We start from the raw sequence: 18,022 nt of genomic DNA on the forward strand, positions 1-18,022 counted from the left end.
CGTGAGGCAAGGCAGCCGTGGATATAGTCACAAGCATTAGTAAAATTCAGGATGTTTTCTATTCTTGGATGTTGGGTCCTTTCAGTTATGAAAGGGGAGTACCGGCTGGATATGAAGATATCCCTCATCTAAAATGTACAAACGTTGTGTTTGGGATCGGTACTTAGCTGCAACTCCAAATCACGTCTCCAAATCACAGGAAGAAAGGAGAAAGGATTACAGAATACTGGAGACAGCGCGGCAATCCCTGGGCGGGTACCGGAAGCCGTGGACTACAATTCCCACAATCCCTCGGGCTCGCACAGCTGGGAGAAGGACGCTGCCAGGCGCGCTCCTGTGCGTCATCAGCGCGCGTCTCCCGGTAGCTCTGAGGTCTGGGCTGTATAAGCATGGCAGCTGCTGAATTGGCTCTAGTGTCTACGTCGCCTTTGAAAGCAGACACAACCCCAGTCCCTGAAACTCCGGCGACAGTGGAAGCCACGGCGGCGACGTCGGCAGCCACGGCTGCAGTCGCGGCTGCGGCCAGGACGGGATCCGAAGCCAGGGTCGCCAAGACCGCCATGGCCACTAAGCTGCTGTCCCTCAGCGGCGTGTTCGCGGTGCACAAGCCCAAAGGGCCCACTTCAGCCGAGCTGCTGAATCGGTTGAAGGAGAAGCTGCTGGCAGGTACTGCAGCCCGGGTGGGGAACAGGCCGAGCGGTCCGAGGGGACTGAGCTGCTTGCGATGCTTGTGGCTTAAGAGAAAAAGGAAGGCGCAGGGTAAGGAGCACTGAATTAGCTCTGCACGGAAATCTGGGGCATCTCGGGCTTGGACCTGAAATACTGTGAACTCTTGACAACACTGCCGTCCTTCTCCAGGGAGGAAAAGTAAAACAACCGTCATACACGACAAATCTCTGCCGTAGAGTACGCAGGACCAATTTTTTTTTTTTTTTTTTTTTTGGTAATTTGATCCTTCAGGAGCTTTGCTTGGTTCTAAGCTTTGCTTCGTTCCACCCAAAGAAAGCTCTGGCTCTGGACCCCAAAGCTGCATTCTTTTTTTCCTTTTTTTCCTTTTTTTTTTTTTTATTTAGGTACTGGCGATGGGACCCAGGGGTATTCTACCTTCGAGCTCACTAGGTTGTGGAGGGCCTCACTAAGTAGCTGAGGTTGGCCGTGAGCCTGGATCCTTCTGTCTCAGCCTCCCAAATGCTGGGGTTACAAGCCTGGGGCCATCATGTCCAATCTCAAAGTTGCATTCTTTAAAATGTATTAGAAGCCAGATGTGGTGACTCAGGCCTGTAATCCCAGCACTTGGGAGGCTGAGACAGGAAGATCACAGTTCAACCACCATAAAAAAATAGTTAGTTAGTAAAGTAGATATACTTAAGCAAGACAGTACAATTTTTGTTTTTTTTACATTTTAGTAGGTATAAGAATTATTTAAAAGTTTTTTATGCAGATGCAGGTTCCAAATTTCTGCCTTCCCAGAGTGATGGTCTAGAGAATTTTTAAGAAATCATATTTCTAACAGTTACTCTCAGGAGTCTAGTGTAAGGCACCTATAGACCATGTTTTGAAGCACACAGAATATAACATTTCTTAGGGCATTGTCTGTTCATATACACTGGGAAAATATTAGAAAAGCCTGAAGTAGTCTATGACTTATCAGCCCAATAGATCATTTTCTATAGTAGTATCAAAGAAACTTAGTTTTATTGGACACCCACACTAAACTAGATCTGTGCTGTCTAACGGAGTCCTAACGATGAAAGACACTGTCTATTCTGGTAACTGAGCACACAGGCTAATAATTTCTGCAGCCTTTAGTGGTAAAATTATTAAGGTTAAGGCACTTCAGAATTTGGTCCTAGCCTGTCTTGCCATTAGACCAGTCCAGGAACCTTCTTACACTGCTTAGTATCCCCTTGCAAACAACAGATTTTTTAAAATGCAAAATCAAATTATCTTGGTAGGAAGTTTGTTAATTATGATTGACACAATAAAGATTTACAGGTGTATTGGCAAATAGGTAAATTCTTAACGGATGTTTCATTCTAGTGTTACACCTGCTCATTCTTTTGTTAAATTTTACTTGTTGTCTATAAGGATGGTTCACATAGGGGGCATTGAAGCAGGGAATTATACTAGGGATAAGTGTTGTGGTGTCATTAAAGAACCTTTTTTCCTTCATAGAATTGCTGCTTTCCTTCGGCCTGCTTTGTTAGCTAATTTTGGCTTTTTTGATCCTAAGGTAATGATTACTATTCCTTCTCTCAGACAAGTTTCTGACAGAATCAAACTCATACCCTGACCCTCTGGCTAATCTACCTTCAAGAACTGAAGTTTCTTATTGAAACTTGGTTAAAACTGATTGTTTCAAAGCTGTTATTAGGTCATTTTCAGGAAACCATTCATTCAGATGCTGCTAAATCTCATTACTGCCCATTTCTATAATGCTTGTGATTGGCCTATTCTATATTTATTTGAATAGGGCTACCTAACTACCCAGTTAGTAGGGCTACCCATTCTAACTGACTGTCAGAATTACCTGGGGAAGTTTTTTTGTGTGAGTGTGGTACTGGGGGAGGAACCCAGGGGCTTTCTACTTCTGGGCTATACTCCCAGACCTATTTTATACTTTATTTGGAAACAGGGTCTCACTAAGTAGCTGAGGCTGGCTTCGAACCTGTGCGATCCTCCTTTCTCAGCCTGCCAAGCGTGGGGATTACAGTGTGCGCCACCACACCCTGCTTGGTTTTTTGTTTTTTCAATACTGGGGATGGAACCTGGGGCATTCTACCGCTGAGCTACACTCCCAGCCCTATTTTTTATTCTTTATTTTGAAACAGGGTCTCACTGAGTTGCAAAGGGCCTTGCTAAGTAGCTGAGGCTGTCTGTGAACTGTGATCCTCCTGTCTCAGCCTCCCAAATGCTGGGATTACAAGTGTGGACCATCACTCCCGGCTTCCTGGGAAAGTTCTTTAAGATACATTTTGAGGCCGGCCGATTTGACAAGCACTGTTTGAAGCACAGTCAGTGGTCATGGCCTTTAACATTGCGTGCTTTACATTGATTCCTGCCAAACTATTATCTCCAATCTTCTCTGTCTGAATCCTTCAAGACCTGAAAAATATTAGAAAGGACCTTCATAAATATTCACACATGAATATTTTGTTCAGTAGAATGAACCAAATTCCAATATAGATAGTAGGTTAGCAAATTAGAACTGTTACGGTTTTGAACTGTTATGGTTTGGGGAACTGTTCCCGGGGACCTCCGTTAGGCTCCTGGAAACTATTCCCGTAACCACGGGTCCTTGTCCTGGACTTAGGATCGATATACACTAGTCCGGACTCACTGCAAACTTAAATGAGTTTATTATTACAGAGATAGAAATACAGGTTGTAACTGTCATGGCACCATTAGAAAGAGGGAACGAATGCTAGAGCTTAGAGTAAAGCACTACACCACAGAGTGACATAGTGGGATGACCCAAAACAAGTCACCGAAGATTCCAAGACACAGAATATTCTTATAACTAGTCTTTTGACCCGACTAGATCTGCCCCCTCTGGGCAAGAGAGGGCAGCTCTGGCTCTGGCACAGACCCCTACGCCTATTGTTACACTCCAAAATGTGTTAAGTTGCTCACTGGATTCTAGTATCTCTGGAAGGTTTATGGCATCCTCCCATGATTATCAACGTCTGGGATTTCCTGAAGGTTTATGGCATCCTTCCACATCCTTGGGAAATATCTTTATGATAAAAAAAGGCCCTGGGACTCTCTCTGTTGTCTTGCTAGTCCCCCTCGGTGCCTAGAATCCTGCAGCCCTTTTCCTGAAGCTCCGGCTTTTTTTTACTACCAAAGATATATTTTGAAAATTGAAAATCTTTCCCAATACTGGTAAATTAATACAATTGAAGCCTCTTCCTAATACTGGTACAAAGAGAGGTAAATTTAGGCACAGAAAAAGACAGTAATTTTTTGCTGTCTTTGTACTCCAAGGAGTATCAAATGCAGAGTTCCCCCCAAAGATTTCAGTAAATTCATAGATGAGAGATCTATGATGCATTGTAAGGAAACAGTGAAGGGTTGGAAAGCCAGGCCCAAGTTGAGAGGTTTATGTCAAAGCAGACAGCTGGGCTCCTCCAAACACAGGGATGTTGTAATCAGAGTAACACTAAGATTTGACTCAGTAAGGCGGGGGTTATGCGTTTGTCATTAACAACATAATAACTTCCGTGGGTTCTTGGCTTCTGTGGCAAAAAGAATTTCAACTGCACCAGTCAAGAGATGAAGGTGGAGGTTCTAATTTAAGCAAAGTAAGGATACACTTTCAAGGGAAACTTGGGCCATCTCAAGAGAGTGCAAGAGCGGCCGTGGGGAGAGAGACCAAGAGCTCAAAACATTGCCCAGAGTGTCCATGAGCTTCACGAAATGGCCCAGAATGGCCCCAATGGGTCAGCACGGCCCAAGATTACCCCTGAGCTCCTCAGAGCTCTACTTTCTAGGGCTTACTAGAGAAGGGGTGGACAGGTCACATGGGATGGCAGGCTCCTGTTTTGAAGCTTTTTGGTTCACAAAAGATGATAATTTTGGGGGGCTAGGAGTCGGGAGCTGAGATAGGGCTGTGGAGTGTGGGGCTCTGTTAACAAAAAGTGTGACTTTTGAGGATCTCCCTGGAGGATGAAGCTCTCGGGTTTTAAACGCCTCAGGAATTTCCTGAGCCATCCTATTTTAAGTGTGGGCCCGACTTCTTAAAAACAACAAAGCTCTCTTAACTGAAGATTCCAGATTTTAAAATATTATTTTCCTCCTCTTCGCAATGCGTCTCCTTTCTGCGTAAAATTTTATTTTGTCTATCTGCCATATAACCTTGATACTGAGCAACCCAGCATATCCTGTTGGCCACTTAATCTCCACTTCCGAGATTGCTTTATTTTCCCTTGTTTTTTTTTCCACTGTCTCTCTCTTTTTTTTGTGGTACTGGGGATGGAACCCAGGGGCTTTCTGCCTCCTAGACCTATTTTTATTTTTAATATTTTATTTGTAAACAGGGTCTCACTATGATGTTGAGAGCCTCACTAAGTTGCTGGGGCTGGCTTCGAAACTGCAGGATCCATCTGTCTCAGCCTCCCAAGTGCTGGGATTACAAGCGTGCACCACCACGCCTGGCTATTCTCCATTGTTTTTTTGTTTTTGTTTTTTTCATTTCCTTTTTGCTTTGTTTTCTAGATCCTCGGTTTGATGGGGTGGGAAGGGGACCTGTATGGAGATCATTCCAGCTGTCCTGTTCTTTCCTCTTCTTGTGTGACGTCCAGTAGCCAGTATTCTCTCAGTTTATTATTAATGCCACCAACAGCATCATACTTACAGTGCTTTGTACTTTCCAAAGCACTTCCTGGCACTATTTCTCTTTATCTTTATGACAGGAAGATGAGATAAGCTGGGGTTAAAAAGAAATCTGAATGCTTTCAGAGGTTAAGAGGCAAACCATTACCTGTTTCCCACATTACCTTTTCTTGCAGTTAGCTTTATTAATGAACTGGAAGTTTAGATTCGGAAAGGGTGACAGCAGAGGAAGGTAGTCTGAGACCTCACTGTCCTTAGAAGTAGTCCCAAATGAGATGTACTCACAACATCCAGTAGTCGGAGATACCAGTGAAGAACACCAGCAAGTGGAAGAGATTTAGAAATGAAAATTTCTAAATGAGAATGTGTGTGTGTGTCTATGTGTATGTGTGTGTGTGTGTGTGTGTGTGCGCACGTGCGTTTGTTGTGGGGATTGAACACTGGTGGCATTCTACCTCTGAGTTACATCTCCAGCCCTATTTTTTTTTTTTTTTTTTTTTTTTTTGGTGGTGGTACTGGGGTTCCTGGAAGCCCTTCTACCTCCGGGCTACACTCCCAGACCTATTTTTATATTTTTGAAACAGGGTCTCTTACGCCAGCGCGGCTGGCTTCGAACCTGCGTGATCCTCCTGTCTCCGCCTCCCAAGCGCGGGGATTACAAGCGTGCGCCACCACGCCCGGCTTCCAGCCCTATATTTTTAAATTTTTTGTTTTTTTATGTGGAAATAGGGTCTCAAAAAGTCACTGAGAGCCTTACTAACTTGCTGAGGCTGACTTTGAACCTGCTATCCTCCTGTCTCAGCCTCCAATGTGGACTTTTAAAACTAGCTCACTATAGGTGATGTACGTCAGGGGTACAGCACTTGCCTAAAACTACCTTCTGTGTAAAAATCAACTTCTTTTCCTCATTCTCTAACAGCCCACTACTACCAGGAATTCACTAGATTTTTGTGGGTTATCTTCTTTACCCACTTTTTAAAAACATTTTTTCTTATATTTTATCATTGTAATTTCTAGACACCTAAGTTTGGAATACTATTTTTTTTTTTTTTGTAATTGAGGGAGTGTGTACATTTAAAAATCTTTTCTTTGTAGTGATGTGGTCATAGTCTTCATATGTTAAGTTTGCATAACACCTGTTTTGGATATGCCATCCCATCGCCCCCTATTTATGGAGGTTTTACTTCTCTTGTCTTGGTAGTTAATATTATTGTTTTATCCCATTTTCTTTCAGAAGCTGGAATGCCTTCTCCAGAATGGACCAAGAGGAAAAAGCAGACTTTGAAAATTGGTCATGGAGGAACTCTAGACAGTGCAGCCCGAGGAGTTTTGGGTAAGAGATTTGAAGAATATTTAATGGGACTGTCCCTTAAAGTCAGAAACTAAGATTGGTTGAATGCAAATTACATTGGCCAAAGCCCCGCCATTGCAGCCTACTTTGGAATGCTTCAGTTCTACTGGATTATGGTGTTGTCTGCTAAAGAAGCCCGTTAGTGGTACAAAGTACGCAAGGTTATTGGAAGCTGCCACTCTTTTGCGTGGAGAGAACTTGGAGAAAAGGGCTGTATCTGTGCAGAAAACAGTTAACACAGCGGGCCTGAAATTGCTGTCTTGAGAGAGGCCTGCTTGTAAAGCTTGACCTCGGCTGGTCTTTGGATTTGGGGAGTATTCCCACCCTTCCCTATCTGATAAGGATGGTTTGCTCTCAGTTGTTTGCGTAAACTTCTGGTTTCCTTCCAGGAATTTCCCACCACAAAGGCAGAGGGTGCCCGGGTGACCGTCCCCTGGCCCTTCAATAATTTGTGCACTGAGTTTCTGATGCGCTTCCGTGAGAGAGGCATTGCACACGTTACTGCTGTTTTCATTGTTGGAGAAAGGAACAAGCGGAAGTGTTTTTTTTTTTTTTTTCTCATAAAAGGGAAAGAAAATCAGGTAGCCTGCTTATGGGTCTTTCCAGTCTTTCCCCCCCATGATCTAGTGGTATGTTACTACATGAATTATAAATCTTAGCCATTTTTTTTTTTTTTTGAGTGTGCGATGGTCAAGGGGACTACAGACAAGGTGTGCAGCTCTTTTTTCTGCCTATATCTAATCTCTGAGGTCAGCTTTCTCTAGGGCCTACACCCAAGAGTGGTTGAGGGGAAGCCATCTTTACCTGGAGACCTATCTGTTGACTATTTTGCTGCTGTTAGAAGAAAAACTGGTAGAACTGACTGAGGGGGAAATATCCATCTTTTTTTTATTCTATCTTCTTTCTTTTTTTCCTAATCTTATAGAAGTTCTGAAGAACTTTTTTATGGGCTGCTAAGGTGTGTACCGATAGGCTAGGTAGGGTATACTATGAAAAGTTACTTTGTAACTGCGTCTATAGTTATAGGAATATATACGTTGGGACCTCCCATCAACTTCCCCCCATGCTGTAAATAACTTTTTGTGAAATGACATCTTTTTACATGTTCTGTTTTATTTGATATTGTGTTTAAATATTGATCATAACCCATTGAATTGATTCCATGGTGCACTCATGGGTTGTGACTCATGATTTGTAAAATATTATGGTTCAGTCTCCAACCCATTTTATTACAATTAATATTAGATAGAAAAGGATAACAACAAACCCTACCTTGACCTGTCCAAAGACAATGAGTGCTTCTTAAAAAAAGAAAAAGGTAAAACTGGTGAACAAAATGATAATTTTCAAGAAAGTTACAAACAATATATGATTTTGCATTTCCTGAAATTATAGACTTTATTTAATCATGGTGGCATAAGTATCTTTACTTGAGGTTAAAATGGGAAGAGTAATGAAAAAAGGCCATTTTCCTGCATTAAAGAACTTGAACAGTCATATTCTGACAATTTAAAATCATTTTTTTCTGCTGGGCATGGTGGCGCACGCTTGTAATCCCCGCGCTTGGGAGGCTGAGACAGGAGGATCATGCAGGTTCGAAGCCAACCGCGCTGGCTTAAGAGACCCTGTTTCCAAATAAAAATATAAAAATAGGTCTGGGAGTGTAGCCTGGAGGTAGAAGGGCTTCCAGAAACCCCAGTACCACCCCCCCAAAAATTATTTTTCTTATAATAACTAATGATCTCAGTTACTGAACATTTACTATGTAAGAGGTGTTGACCTAGGGCATTCAGAAGTTATACACTTTAATTCTTATTATGACCTATAAAGTAGAAATTATTATTATTATTATTATTATTATTATTATTATTATTATTCCTATTTTCCAGAAAAAGAAACAAAGATTCAGAGAGATAGAGTAACAAGCCCATTGTCATAGTGAGTGTCAGCACTGGAGTGGGACAGCTCAGTTCCAAAGCCTCTGCCCTGGCTTGAGGGACCAGTGCCGCCTCTCCTGCCTCTGTGCCCTCTGCCCATTGCAGGATTTACCAGGAGCCACGGCAGTCCTTGCACCAATCTCACAAGTGGCTTCCCAGTTCTCAGTTTAGCCTTCCAGGTCACCTCTCCGAGTGGATTGTAGTTGGCTCTGGAATCAAGCCTGTTTGATCTAGCCATTCTACTCTACCATTTTCCAAGGCACGGCACCAAAAAGACAAGAAAAGAAAGGATAAGATCTGCTGCTGATTAGACCAACTATATTAATTTCTGGTAGTTGTTCCTCATTGGTATACAGAAAATAGTGATATTAAAAGCAGTAAATAATGATATTAAAAGCAGCAAATAGTGATACTAAAAGCAGTATTAGTGATACTAGAAGCAGTGAATGAAATAGTGTATTATCCTGAGTCTGAGAGATCTTGTCGAAGCTTCCATTTTAGTATTAATAAGGGGTTGAGATTTGTATGTGTGAGAATTGTATTGGAAATAATTTTGTATTTTCAGGCTTCATTTGTCCCAGAGGAACTTCTCTGATGACATAACATGTTCATATGTCAAATATATATGTATTTTTTTTTCTGTTTGTGGTTTCCAATGAGAAATAAAGTTTAAAAAGCAATATTTGTTGTCTGGCTATTATGGAAACTTGGGAGAAGTTGATTTTGATTTTGATTGTATGATGAAGTAAGCACTGGACTGGAGTCAGCAGTGGGTTTTTATACCGACTAGTGGCTATTTAACTATACACATCCTGGGAAATTCATTACTTGTCTGGATATATTTGTCATAACTCTCAAAGATTTATTAAAATGTTTTACACTTTTCCCTGTGAAATGCTCTATAAATGCCTTTTTAAAAACAAAACTGGACTTGTATAAAAGTATGCTTTTACTTTTTATATTTTATATTGTTTTTATCACTTTTTTCCTTTGTAATGTTTAATGATACAGATTTAAGAATTTAGTTGACAATTTAAGAGTATAATCTGAATTCAGGTTTATAATTCTGTCCTATAACAAAGTTACAAGAGAGCTTGTAAAATGTTCCAAAATGCTGTGGCAGGCAAAATCATAGCCCCCTAAAAAATGTTCATATCCTCGCCTTAAGAACTTATGAATATGTTGGGTTACAACCCAAGGGAGAATCAAGGTTGCAAATGGAACTAATATTGCTAATCAGATGATTTAAAGAGATCATCCTGGAATTTCCAGGTGGCCCAATGTAATCAGAGGGTCTTTAGAAGTGGAAAAGGAGGCAGCAGAGAGTCAGAGATGTGGCTATGGAAGCAGAGTTACTGTCATGTGGTTGCTGGCTTTGGAAAATAAAGGAGATTGTAAGCTAAAGAGTGTGAGCAGTAGAAGCTGGAGAAGACAAGAAAATCCCCCTAGGGATCCGCCAAGAAGGGTTCTCCCCTGGGGACTCCAGGAAAGAGCGCAGCCACGCCAGTCCCTGGACTTATTTCCACATAAGTAGCACTTGGTAATTCTTTAGCTGGGCGTGGTGGCGCATGCTTGTAATCCCAGCATTCAGGAGGCCAAGACCTGAGGATTGTGAACTCTGCAACTCAGCAACTCAGTGAGACGCTGTTTCAAAAATAAAAATAATAAAAAAATAATAATTCTCTTAGCCTTATGAAGACCATTTCAGACTCTGACCTCTAGAACTGTATGTTAAGTTTATATTGCGGAGTGTGGTGGCTCACACTTGTAATCCCAGCATTCGGGAGGCTGAGACAGGAGGATTGTGGTTCACAGCCAGCCTCAGCTACTCAGTGAGACTCTACTTCAAAATAAAGAATAAAAATAGGGCTGGGGGTGTAGCTCAGAAAAAGGAAAACGTTTATATTGTTTTAAGCCACTGAGTTGATTATTTTTTGCAGTCTCAAAAGAAACTTCCATTTCATCATATATCACTTAAGATGAAAACTAAATTTTGATATACTGCTTTAAAAATGTTTTTTAACTGTAGAGATTTTAAAAGTACAAAAAAGACATTTTGGAAATAAAAAAGCAAAATTAAAAGTAAAAATTATTTATTTTTTTCACCTGCCAATAATCACTGTTAAACATTTTTGCTAATTTTCTCTTAGCTTTTTTTCTATGCAGATCTAAAAAATTGAGGTCTACTCATGTATTTCTAAAATTCTGTATTTTTTTACTTATTATAACTTAAACATTTTTATGTTAATTAAAACTTTTTGTAAACATTATTTTTAATGGATGTATAAAAGTAAAAACAATTTATTTAACCATTTCCCCACCTGAAGTCATCGAAGTTATCATCAGAATTTTGTTAATGGAACTGATTTTGCGAGGAGCATCTTAGGACCTTTTCTTTGTTTGGATTATCAAGCTGGGCTCCTAGAATTGGAAAGATTAAGGTGGGAGGTAAAGTAAAAGGATTGGATAAATGGTGGTAGGGTAGAAGCTTTGGAAGTGCACGGATAGTCCTTAAGTGGCTGTCACCATAAACAGTTGTACCTTTATGATTTTAGAAAAGGGATCTAGGACACTAGATTGGTTTGGGGACTATATATATCACTTGAATGAACACAGAAAATGTGAAAGTTAGAGAAAGGGTAGTAATTGTGAAATTGCCCAAAACCCTGAGCCACCTCTAAGCACCTGCTTTCAGAGTAGGCTTTTCTTTTCATACAAACTGATCATTTCTTTTGTCACCTTAATGACCTTTCCAGGTTCTGCCAAGTTGAAAGCCGCCCACTTTTATTTGTTGCTGATGTAAAACTTTGTCCATTCTGCACGTGCGCGCGCTTTCTCTTTCTCTCTCTCTCTCTCTCTCTCTCTCTCTCTCTCTCTCTCGTGTGTGTGTGTGTGTGTGTGTGTGTGTGTGTGTGTGTGTTACTAGGGATTAAATCTGGGGCGTCCTGCCTCAGAGCTATATCCCCAGCCCTACTTTTTATTTTGAAACAGGCCTAGTTTGCTGAGGTTGGCCTCAAGCCTATGATCCATTGTCTTAGCCCCCAACTACTAGGATTACAAGCATGTGCCACCTGATCTCTTACTTTTTGTTAATATCTGTCTCTCTTACTAGCATTAAAACCCGGTCATATTTATCTCTGTGCCTCTATAACAAGTACTGAGTAGAATTTTGAATGATCAAAGGAGGAAATCTAAATTAAGTAAAATTTCTGTTCAGGAATCTATTCACTGAATTTTTATTCAATCCTTGAATGAAAAGCTGCTGGGTTGCTGGTTGGCTGGGTCCCAACTCTACATAATTTTCAACATACCACTTATATATTACCAAATTTTACTTTCGTTAATCTCCTAACTTTCATGAGACTTGATCTTTCTTAGATATAAAATAAGGGAAATCTAAGATGTCTTCCTTTAAATTTCATCATTCTGGATCAGTTAATTCAGAGCTGGACATGGTGGCACACGCTTGTAATCCCAGTATTTGGGAGACTGAGACAGGAGGATTGCAGGTTGAGGCTCGAGACCCTGTTTCCAAATTAAAAAAAAAAAAAATAGGATTGGGGGTATACCCTGGAGGTAGGCTGCCCCTGAGTTTAAATCCCAGTACCCCCCCCCACAAATTCATATCCCATTATCAGTTCAGCATTTCAACCATGATGAAGTCAAACATGTCAGCCTGCTTTTTATCTCCTCTGGTTGATAAATCCAGTGTTTCTTTCATTTTAGGATGAATTGTGCAGTTCCTTCTGTAGAACATGCTTGTCGCTCCAGGTGTGTTCACAACTCTGAATGCTTGAGCGAAGCATAGCAACAAGTCCTGCCGTGTGAAGGGTGGTGTGCCTTGACAGCATACTGAAGGCAGGCAGGCAGCTCTGTATCTTAGTTCTGGAACTAACCTAACTCTGGACATGAAGGATCGATGCGAAGGGTCAAGTGTAGCCGGGATTTGGAGTAGACTTTATGAATGTGTTGGGGTTTGAGCTGGGCTTTGAAGGATGGATTTGAGTCCTGAAGAGTTGGTACTCCAGCAGTTGGAACCCGATTAAGGGTTGTGGGGGCTTCGTAGTGTGGGAAATGGGGTTTCAACAAAATGCGGTTATGAAGTGGTATGATTTGGGAAAGGAAGGGGTAGGATGTAGAACAGTCGAGGTCACAGGGGGTTAGGCTGGTGGTGGTGGGACGCAAGCCTCGGTGAGGAAGGTGCTGGGGGAGTGAAGAGGCAAGTAGTTTGGCTTGAATTTCTTTCTTTCTAATTTCTAATTTTGGGGGGCACTAGGGATGGAACCCAGAGGCATTCTACCTCCAAGCTACACCCGGGCCTAATTTTATTTCTTATTTGAAAACAAGGTCTCACTTAGTTGCAACTTAGTGAGTCCTCGTTCCCAAATAAGTTGCGGAGGCTGGCTTTGGAACCTGTAATCCTCTTGTCTCAGCCTCCCAAGCCCTGGGAGTACAAGTGCGTGCCACCACGTCCAGCTGGCTTGAATCTTAACTGCACCGTGTGTTAGTTGTGAGTGCTGTGCAAAGTCCTAGTCTCTCTGCCTCGTTTTCCTCGTCTGTAAAAAAGGGATCATCATATAACTTTGTAGGATCGTTACAAGAATTAGAGATAATGAAAGGCAGTGAAACTTGAATGGATGTAAAAAAAAGAATAGAGCTAGATGCATGATAAACTCAATGGATGATGTCTGCTATAAATATTGATGATTTTTAAAAATTTACCAGTCGTCTCTTCTTGTTTCTTCCAAATTCCGAATTGTGTGGTTAAATTGTGTTCTTATACACGATCATACTCGTTGATGGCAAACGCACCAGTTCTTATAGAAATGTGTCTGCTGTTAAGGGAAGAATGATTAATTCAAGCCACCTGGTGAAATGTGTTGTTGTAAGGATAAATAATGTTTGAAGTTGGAGAGAAGGTAGGCCCTTGTACTTAATAGTTGTCCTGTGTTGAAACGCATTGCCTCTGCCCTCGTTTCGGCCTGCGTTTTCCTTTGTGTTGAGTTGATTTGTTATATGTCTCTTTTGATTGTATGCTGCCAAGCACTAATCATCTTTTAAATGGTTCATTAGCTATGATGATGGCTTTCGCTTTGTCTAGTAATGAATTCTGTCAAGATTTCATCATACCCCTTGAACGTGGCTAATTGTACCGTGCTTTTCTTTGGTGCTCCATAGAAAACCCACCAAGTCCTTTGAGTTTGTTCTAAAACAACTTTATCTAATTGGCTGGGTTGAGGTTTCTGTAGTGGATAATGCTTTGAGAATTGGCAGAAAAGGTTTCTTTCCCATCTAGTTGCATGACCTTCAACTGATTGGAGTAATAAGAGCCCTCCAATTATGTTAAATATATACTCTTTCCAACTTCATGTTACACAGGCCAGGAAATTATGTCCAAAACATGTAGGCAATTTAAAAACCTGGTTTTCGGAATAGAGTGTCATAATATTTTTTTCTTTGATTTGTAGTGGTTGGAATTGGAAGGGGAACAAAAATGTTGACCAGTATGTTGTCAGGGTCCAAGGTAAGAATACTGGAATATTTTTTTCTTTTTCCTCTCACTTTTTCTTAATGACTACACACTGAATTTTATCAATTAAAAAACAAACTATAAATTTCATGGAAAGGATCATTCCTGTTAGTGGCTAGAAGCATAACTGAGATTGAACTATTGAATTGAAAACATATTAGAGAAGCAAAATTTGCAGTGCCTAGGATTTAAAAAATTTATTGTTTAGATAGCTGGGTGTGGTGGTCCATGTTTGTAATCCCAGTACTTGGGAGGCTGAGACAGGAGGATCATGCAGGTTCGAAGCCAGCCTCAGCTACCTAGTGAGGCTCTCAGCAACTTAATGAGAGCCTGTTTCCAAATAAAATATAAAAATAGGTCTGGGAGTGTAGCCCGGAGGTAGAAAGCCCATGGGTTCCATCCCCAGTACAAAATACACACACACACACACACACACACACACACACACATACACACATCTTAGATTTTTAAAACATAATTGTTTCTTAAATGAATGGGATCTTATAGATAATGAATTTATTGGCCAACTATTTTAACCTTGGAATTTTTATAAAAACAATTTCACTTTGTAAACCATGGGCTTTTTAACAAAAACCTGCTTTGCTCAGTAGTTATCAAATGCTTACTAAAGAATAGACTGGTGCCAATATAAGTTTTATTGTTTATCTGTGAAAGTAGCTTCAACTAGATTCAAAAGTACTTTTTTAAGTACTTGAGAGAAAGAGGAAGATTCAGAGGCAAGAGAGGCTGGAAACCTAGGGACTGTTTCAGGCCGTGGGCTGGTGGAAGGCACGGCGGCGGAGCAGTTGGGTGTCACAGTGGTTGGCCTCCCTAGGAACAGGTAGTAGTGTTTTCCAGCTCTAAAAGAGAATAATATGGGTGATTTAATTAGCTGTTAGGCGTGGTTATAGCGGCTGGAGCTCGAGGCCAGTGGAAGTGCCCGGGAAGGAAGATTAATACACCAGTTGGGAGAGAAGAATGTCAACAGGTTCCTGGACAAGCTTGTTTATTATTATTATTATTATTATTATTATTATTATTATTGTTATTGTTATTGTTATTGTTATTATTGTTACTATTACTACTATATTATTATTATTATTATTATTTTTATTTTTATTTTTTAATTTGGTGGTACTGGGGATGGAACCCTTCTACCTCCGAGCTACACTCCCAGACCTATTTAATATTTTTATTTGGAAACAGGGTCTCTTAAGCTAGCACGGCTGGCTTCAAACCTGCGCGATCCTCCTGTCTCCACCTCCCAAGCTCGGGCATTACAAGCGTGCGCCACCACGCCCGGCTTGTTATTTGTTTTGAAACCCATGCTCTAAAAGTGGTATCAGGAGTTGGTAAATTGATTTTTGTCTTCATTGTTCCTTAAAAAAAAATCAGTAGCCAAAGATTATTTAAAAGACTTTCCAGTTCATCGCAGACTGATTGGTGACTTTTGTAAAGTGTAATTAGTGTTAGGGCAGTGTCAAGGTGCTAAGTGAGCTAAACATGCCTTCATTTTCTGAAATCCTTGGACTTACCACTGGGCATAAACCCTTTTAGTTGAAGGATCTGAGTGTCTTAGATAAATGAAAAATTTCAGTGTGGCTCGCTCTTTAATCTTAAAAATATCGGTGTTGAAAAAATCACAGAACACAGGCCGGGCGTGGTGGCGCACGCTTGTAATCCCTGCACTTGGGAGGCAGAGACAGGAGGATCGCGCAGGTTCGAAGCCAGCCGCGCTGGCTAAGGAGACCCTGTTTCCAAAAATAAAATAGGTCTGGGAGTGTAGCCCGGAGATAGACCGGCTTCCAGGAACCCCAGTACCACAAAAAAAAAAAAAAAAAAAAAATCACAGAACACAAAACTTGCGTTAGAATGGAAGCATTTGTGTTTCCCTTGACAGAGTTTAGAATCTGCTTTTCATACAGGTTTATTGCCAGTTGCTTAATGTTTATTTCTTAACTCCAAAATAGCAGCAATATATGGATGATTTTTATTTTCATTTTTTATATTTGTTGGTGTTTTCTAAAATCCCTACAGAAAACAAGTCCCTGTTATATTAAAAACACAAAGATATACTTATATTAAGGACTCTGGGTTTGTTTCCCCAGGATAAATTCTGTTGAGTTCATTGAAATATTTGTTATTCACCCTTTTCCCCAAACCATGACCCATACAACATATTATATGTTACTGAAGTATTCTACTTGTAAATTCCAGGCATATTTGCAGAAATATTATCTCTGAAAATGTACATATATCACTGGCTGTGGTTTTAAATTGTTACCAACCTGTTTTGCTATTCATCTAAGAAAGCTGTCATACAGTGAAATCGGGTGTCCTTGTATGACTGTACATAAATAGAATATCCCAAGTACATCTTGCTATAGAAACATAGTTCTTGAGTGTTTTACATTTCAAAAATAGGCATCATTGTCTTGCTAGCTGTTTATGTATTACATTTTTATCTTTGTACTGTTATTATTATATTTTATTTTGGTGTGGTACTGGGGATGGAACCCATGAGCTTTTCTACTCTGGGCTATACTCCCAGACCTATTTTATACTTTGTTTGGAAACAGGGTCTCACTGAGTTGCCGAGAGCCTCACTAAGTAGCTGAGGCTGGCTTCGAACCTGTGCGATCCTCCTGGCTCAGCCTCCCAAGCGCGGGGATTACAAGCGTGCGCCACCACGCCTGGCCATATTATGTATTTTTTGAAAGCATTCAGTCATTTAAATTTTACCTTTAAGTATGTTGAAGAATGACTTTTTTTTTCAAAAGTAGTTAAAAACTATTAACGAATATTGCTCTAATAGTTTTTCCTTGTTTGTTTTTAGGACTAGGGAAAGTCTTAGAGATCATCTTATCTAGTGACTCAAAGTTTGTTTTTTTTTGACCAAGACCCATAGCCAAAATTCATTTTATATTACGACCCTGTATACACATATATATTTAAAAATCAGCCAAGTTTCATTAAACAACTTTATCCCTGTATATGATGTACTTTTGCTGTTTTTCCTTCTATTTCATTTTAAAAATATAGGTGAAAGTAGCCTTCTAACTTAGGACTGACCTAATGTTCACTCTGTTTTCACTTTCTAGCTCTACAGATGAATTTTTACTTATTCCTAAAAAAATTTTTACAGTATTCCTAAAAAAATGACACTTGTAGTGTATGTTGGGTGCAGGTGCTTCAAGAGTATACATATTTCATTTTTGCATGGTAGATTTCAGTATTTATTATGATAATTCCTTCCCTCACCAGCAAGTCCTAATTGGAGGCATTGCTCATTGAACATGGACTAACAATTTTTCTGCAGAATCAATAAATATCTTGAGAATTTCTCTTAGCATAGTGCCACTTCCTACAGTGACTACCAATTAGTGGTGGAGTGCTAGCCTTTTAAATAAAGTTTTTAGGCCATCAGATTATTTTGCTTCTGTCTGTGAAGACCAGAGACTATTCCAGCCTCCTGAGTAATTCAGGTCAGAGTTTAAAGGTTAAGACGAGTCCCTGCCTAGGGGTCCTCATTAGCTTGCCTTCTGTCTTACAGTAGCCTTTGTTTGAACAATGATCATGTTTCTCTTGAACCTCATTTTTTCCACAATATGCGCTTTTGGGTTTATGTGTATAACGTGTGTAAAAAAACATCTACATTTTCTTTAGTCGGTGCCTTCTGTGCAGACACTACTCAGTCGTGTGAGTATTGCTGAGTATTTCATCTGTCACCACATCCTTTCTCCCCTGCATTCCAAGCCTGTTAGATTTCTTCATCTTCCTGACCTGTAGATACATCAATTTTACCCAAGCAAGTTCTGTTGGAAACCTTGAGTACAGTTAATTTCATTTTTTCCTGTTTCATTCCTATGT

The 18,022-nt window shown here is 40.3% G+C and overlaps 1 protein-coding gene across 1 annotated transcript in view; it reads left to right on the forward strand.

Annotated features, from left to right (window-relative positions):
- Positions 1-389: 389 nt before the first annotated feature.
- The window catches only part of TRUB1 (TruB pseudouridine synthase family member 1), a gene marked incomplete at both ends in the record, with an annotated part of 43,077 nt that continues 25,444 nt past the window's right edge, over positions 390-18,022 (forward strand). Inside the window, 3 exons of the mRNA XM_080693622.1 lie at positions 390-666; positions 6,569-6,667; positions 14,091-14,146. Of these exons, the coding sequence (XP_080549748.1) occupies positions 390-666; positions 6,569-6,667; positions 14,091-14,146 (432 nt within the window). The remainder of the gene's footprint in view (positions 667-6,568; positions 6,668-14,090; positions 14,147-18,022) is intronic.

The sequence above is a fragment of the Muscardinus avellanarius genome, assembly GCF_963383645.1.
Source record: "Muscardinus avellanarius genome assembly, chromosome: 4".
Classification (NCBI taxonomy): Eukaryota; Metazoa; Chordata; class Mammalia; order Rodentia; family Gliridae; genus Muscardinus; species Muscardinus avellanarius.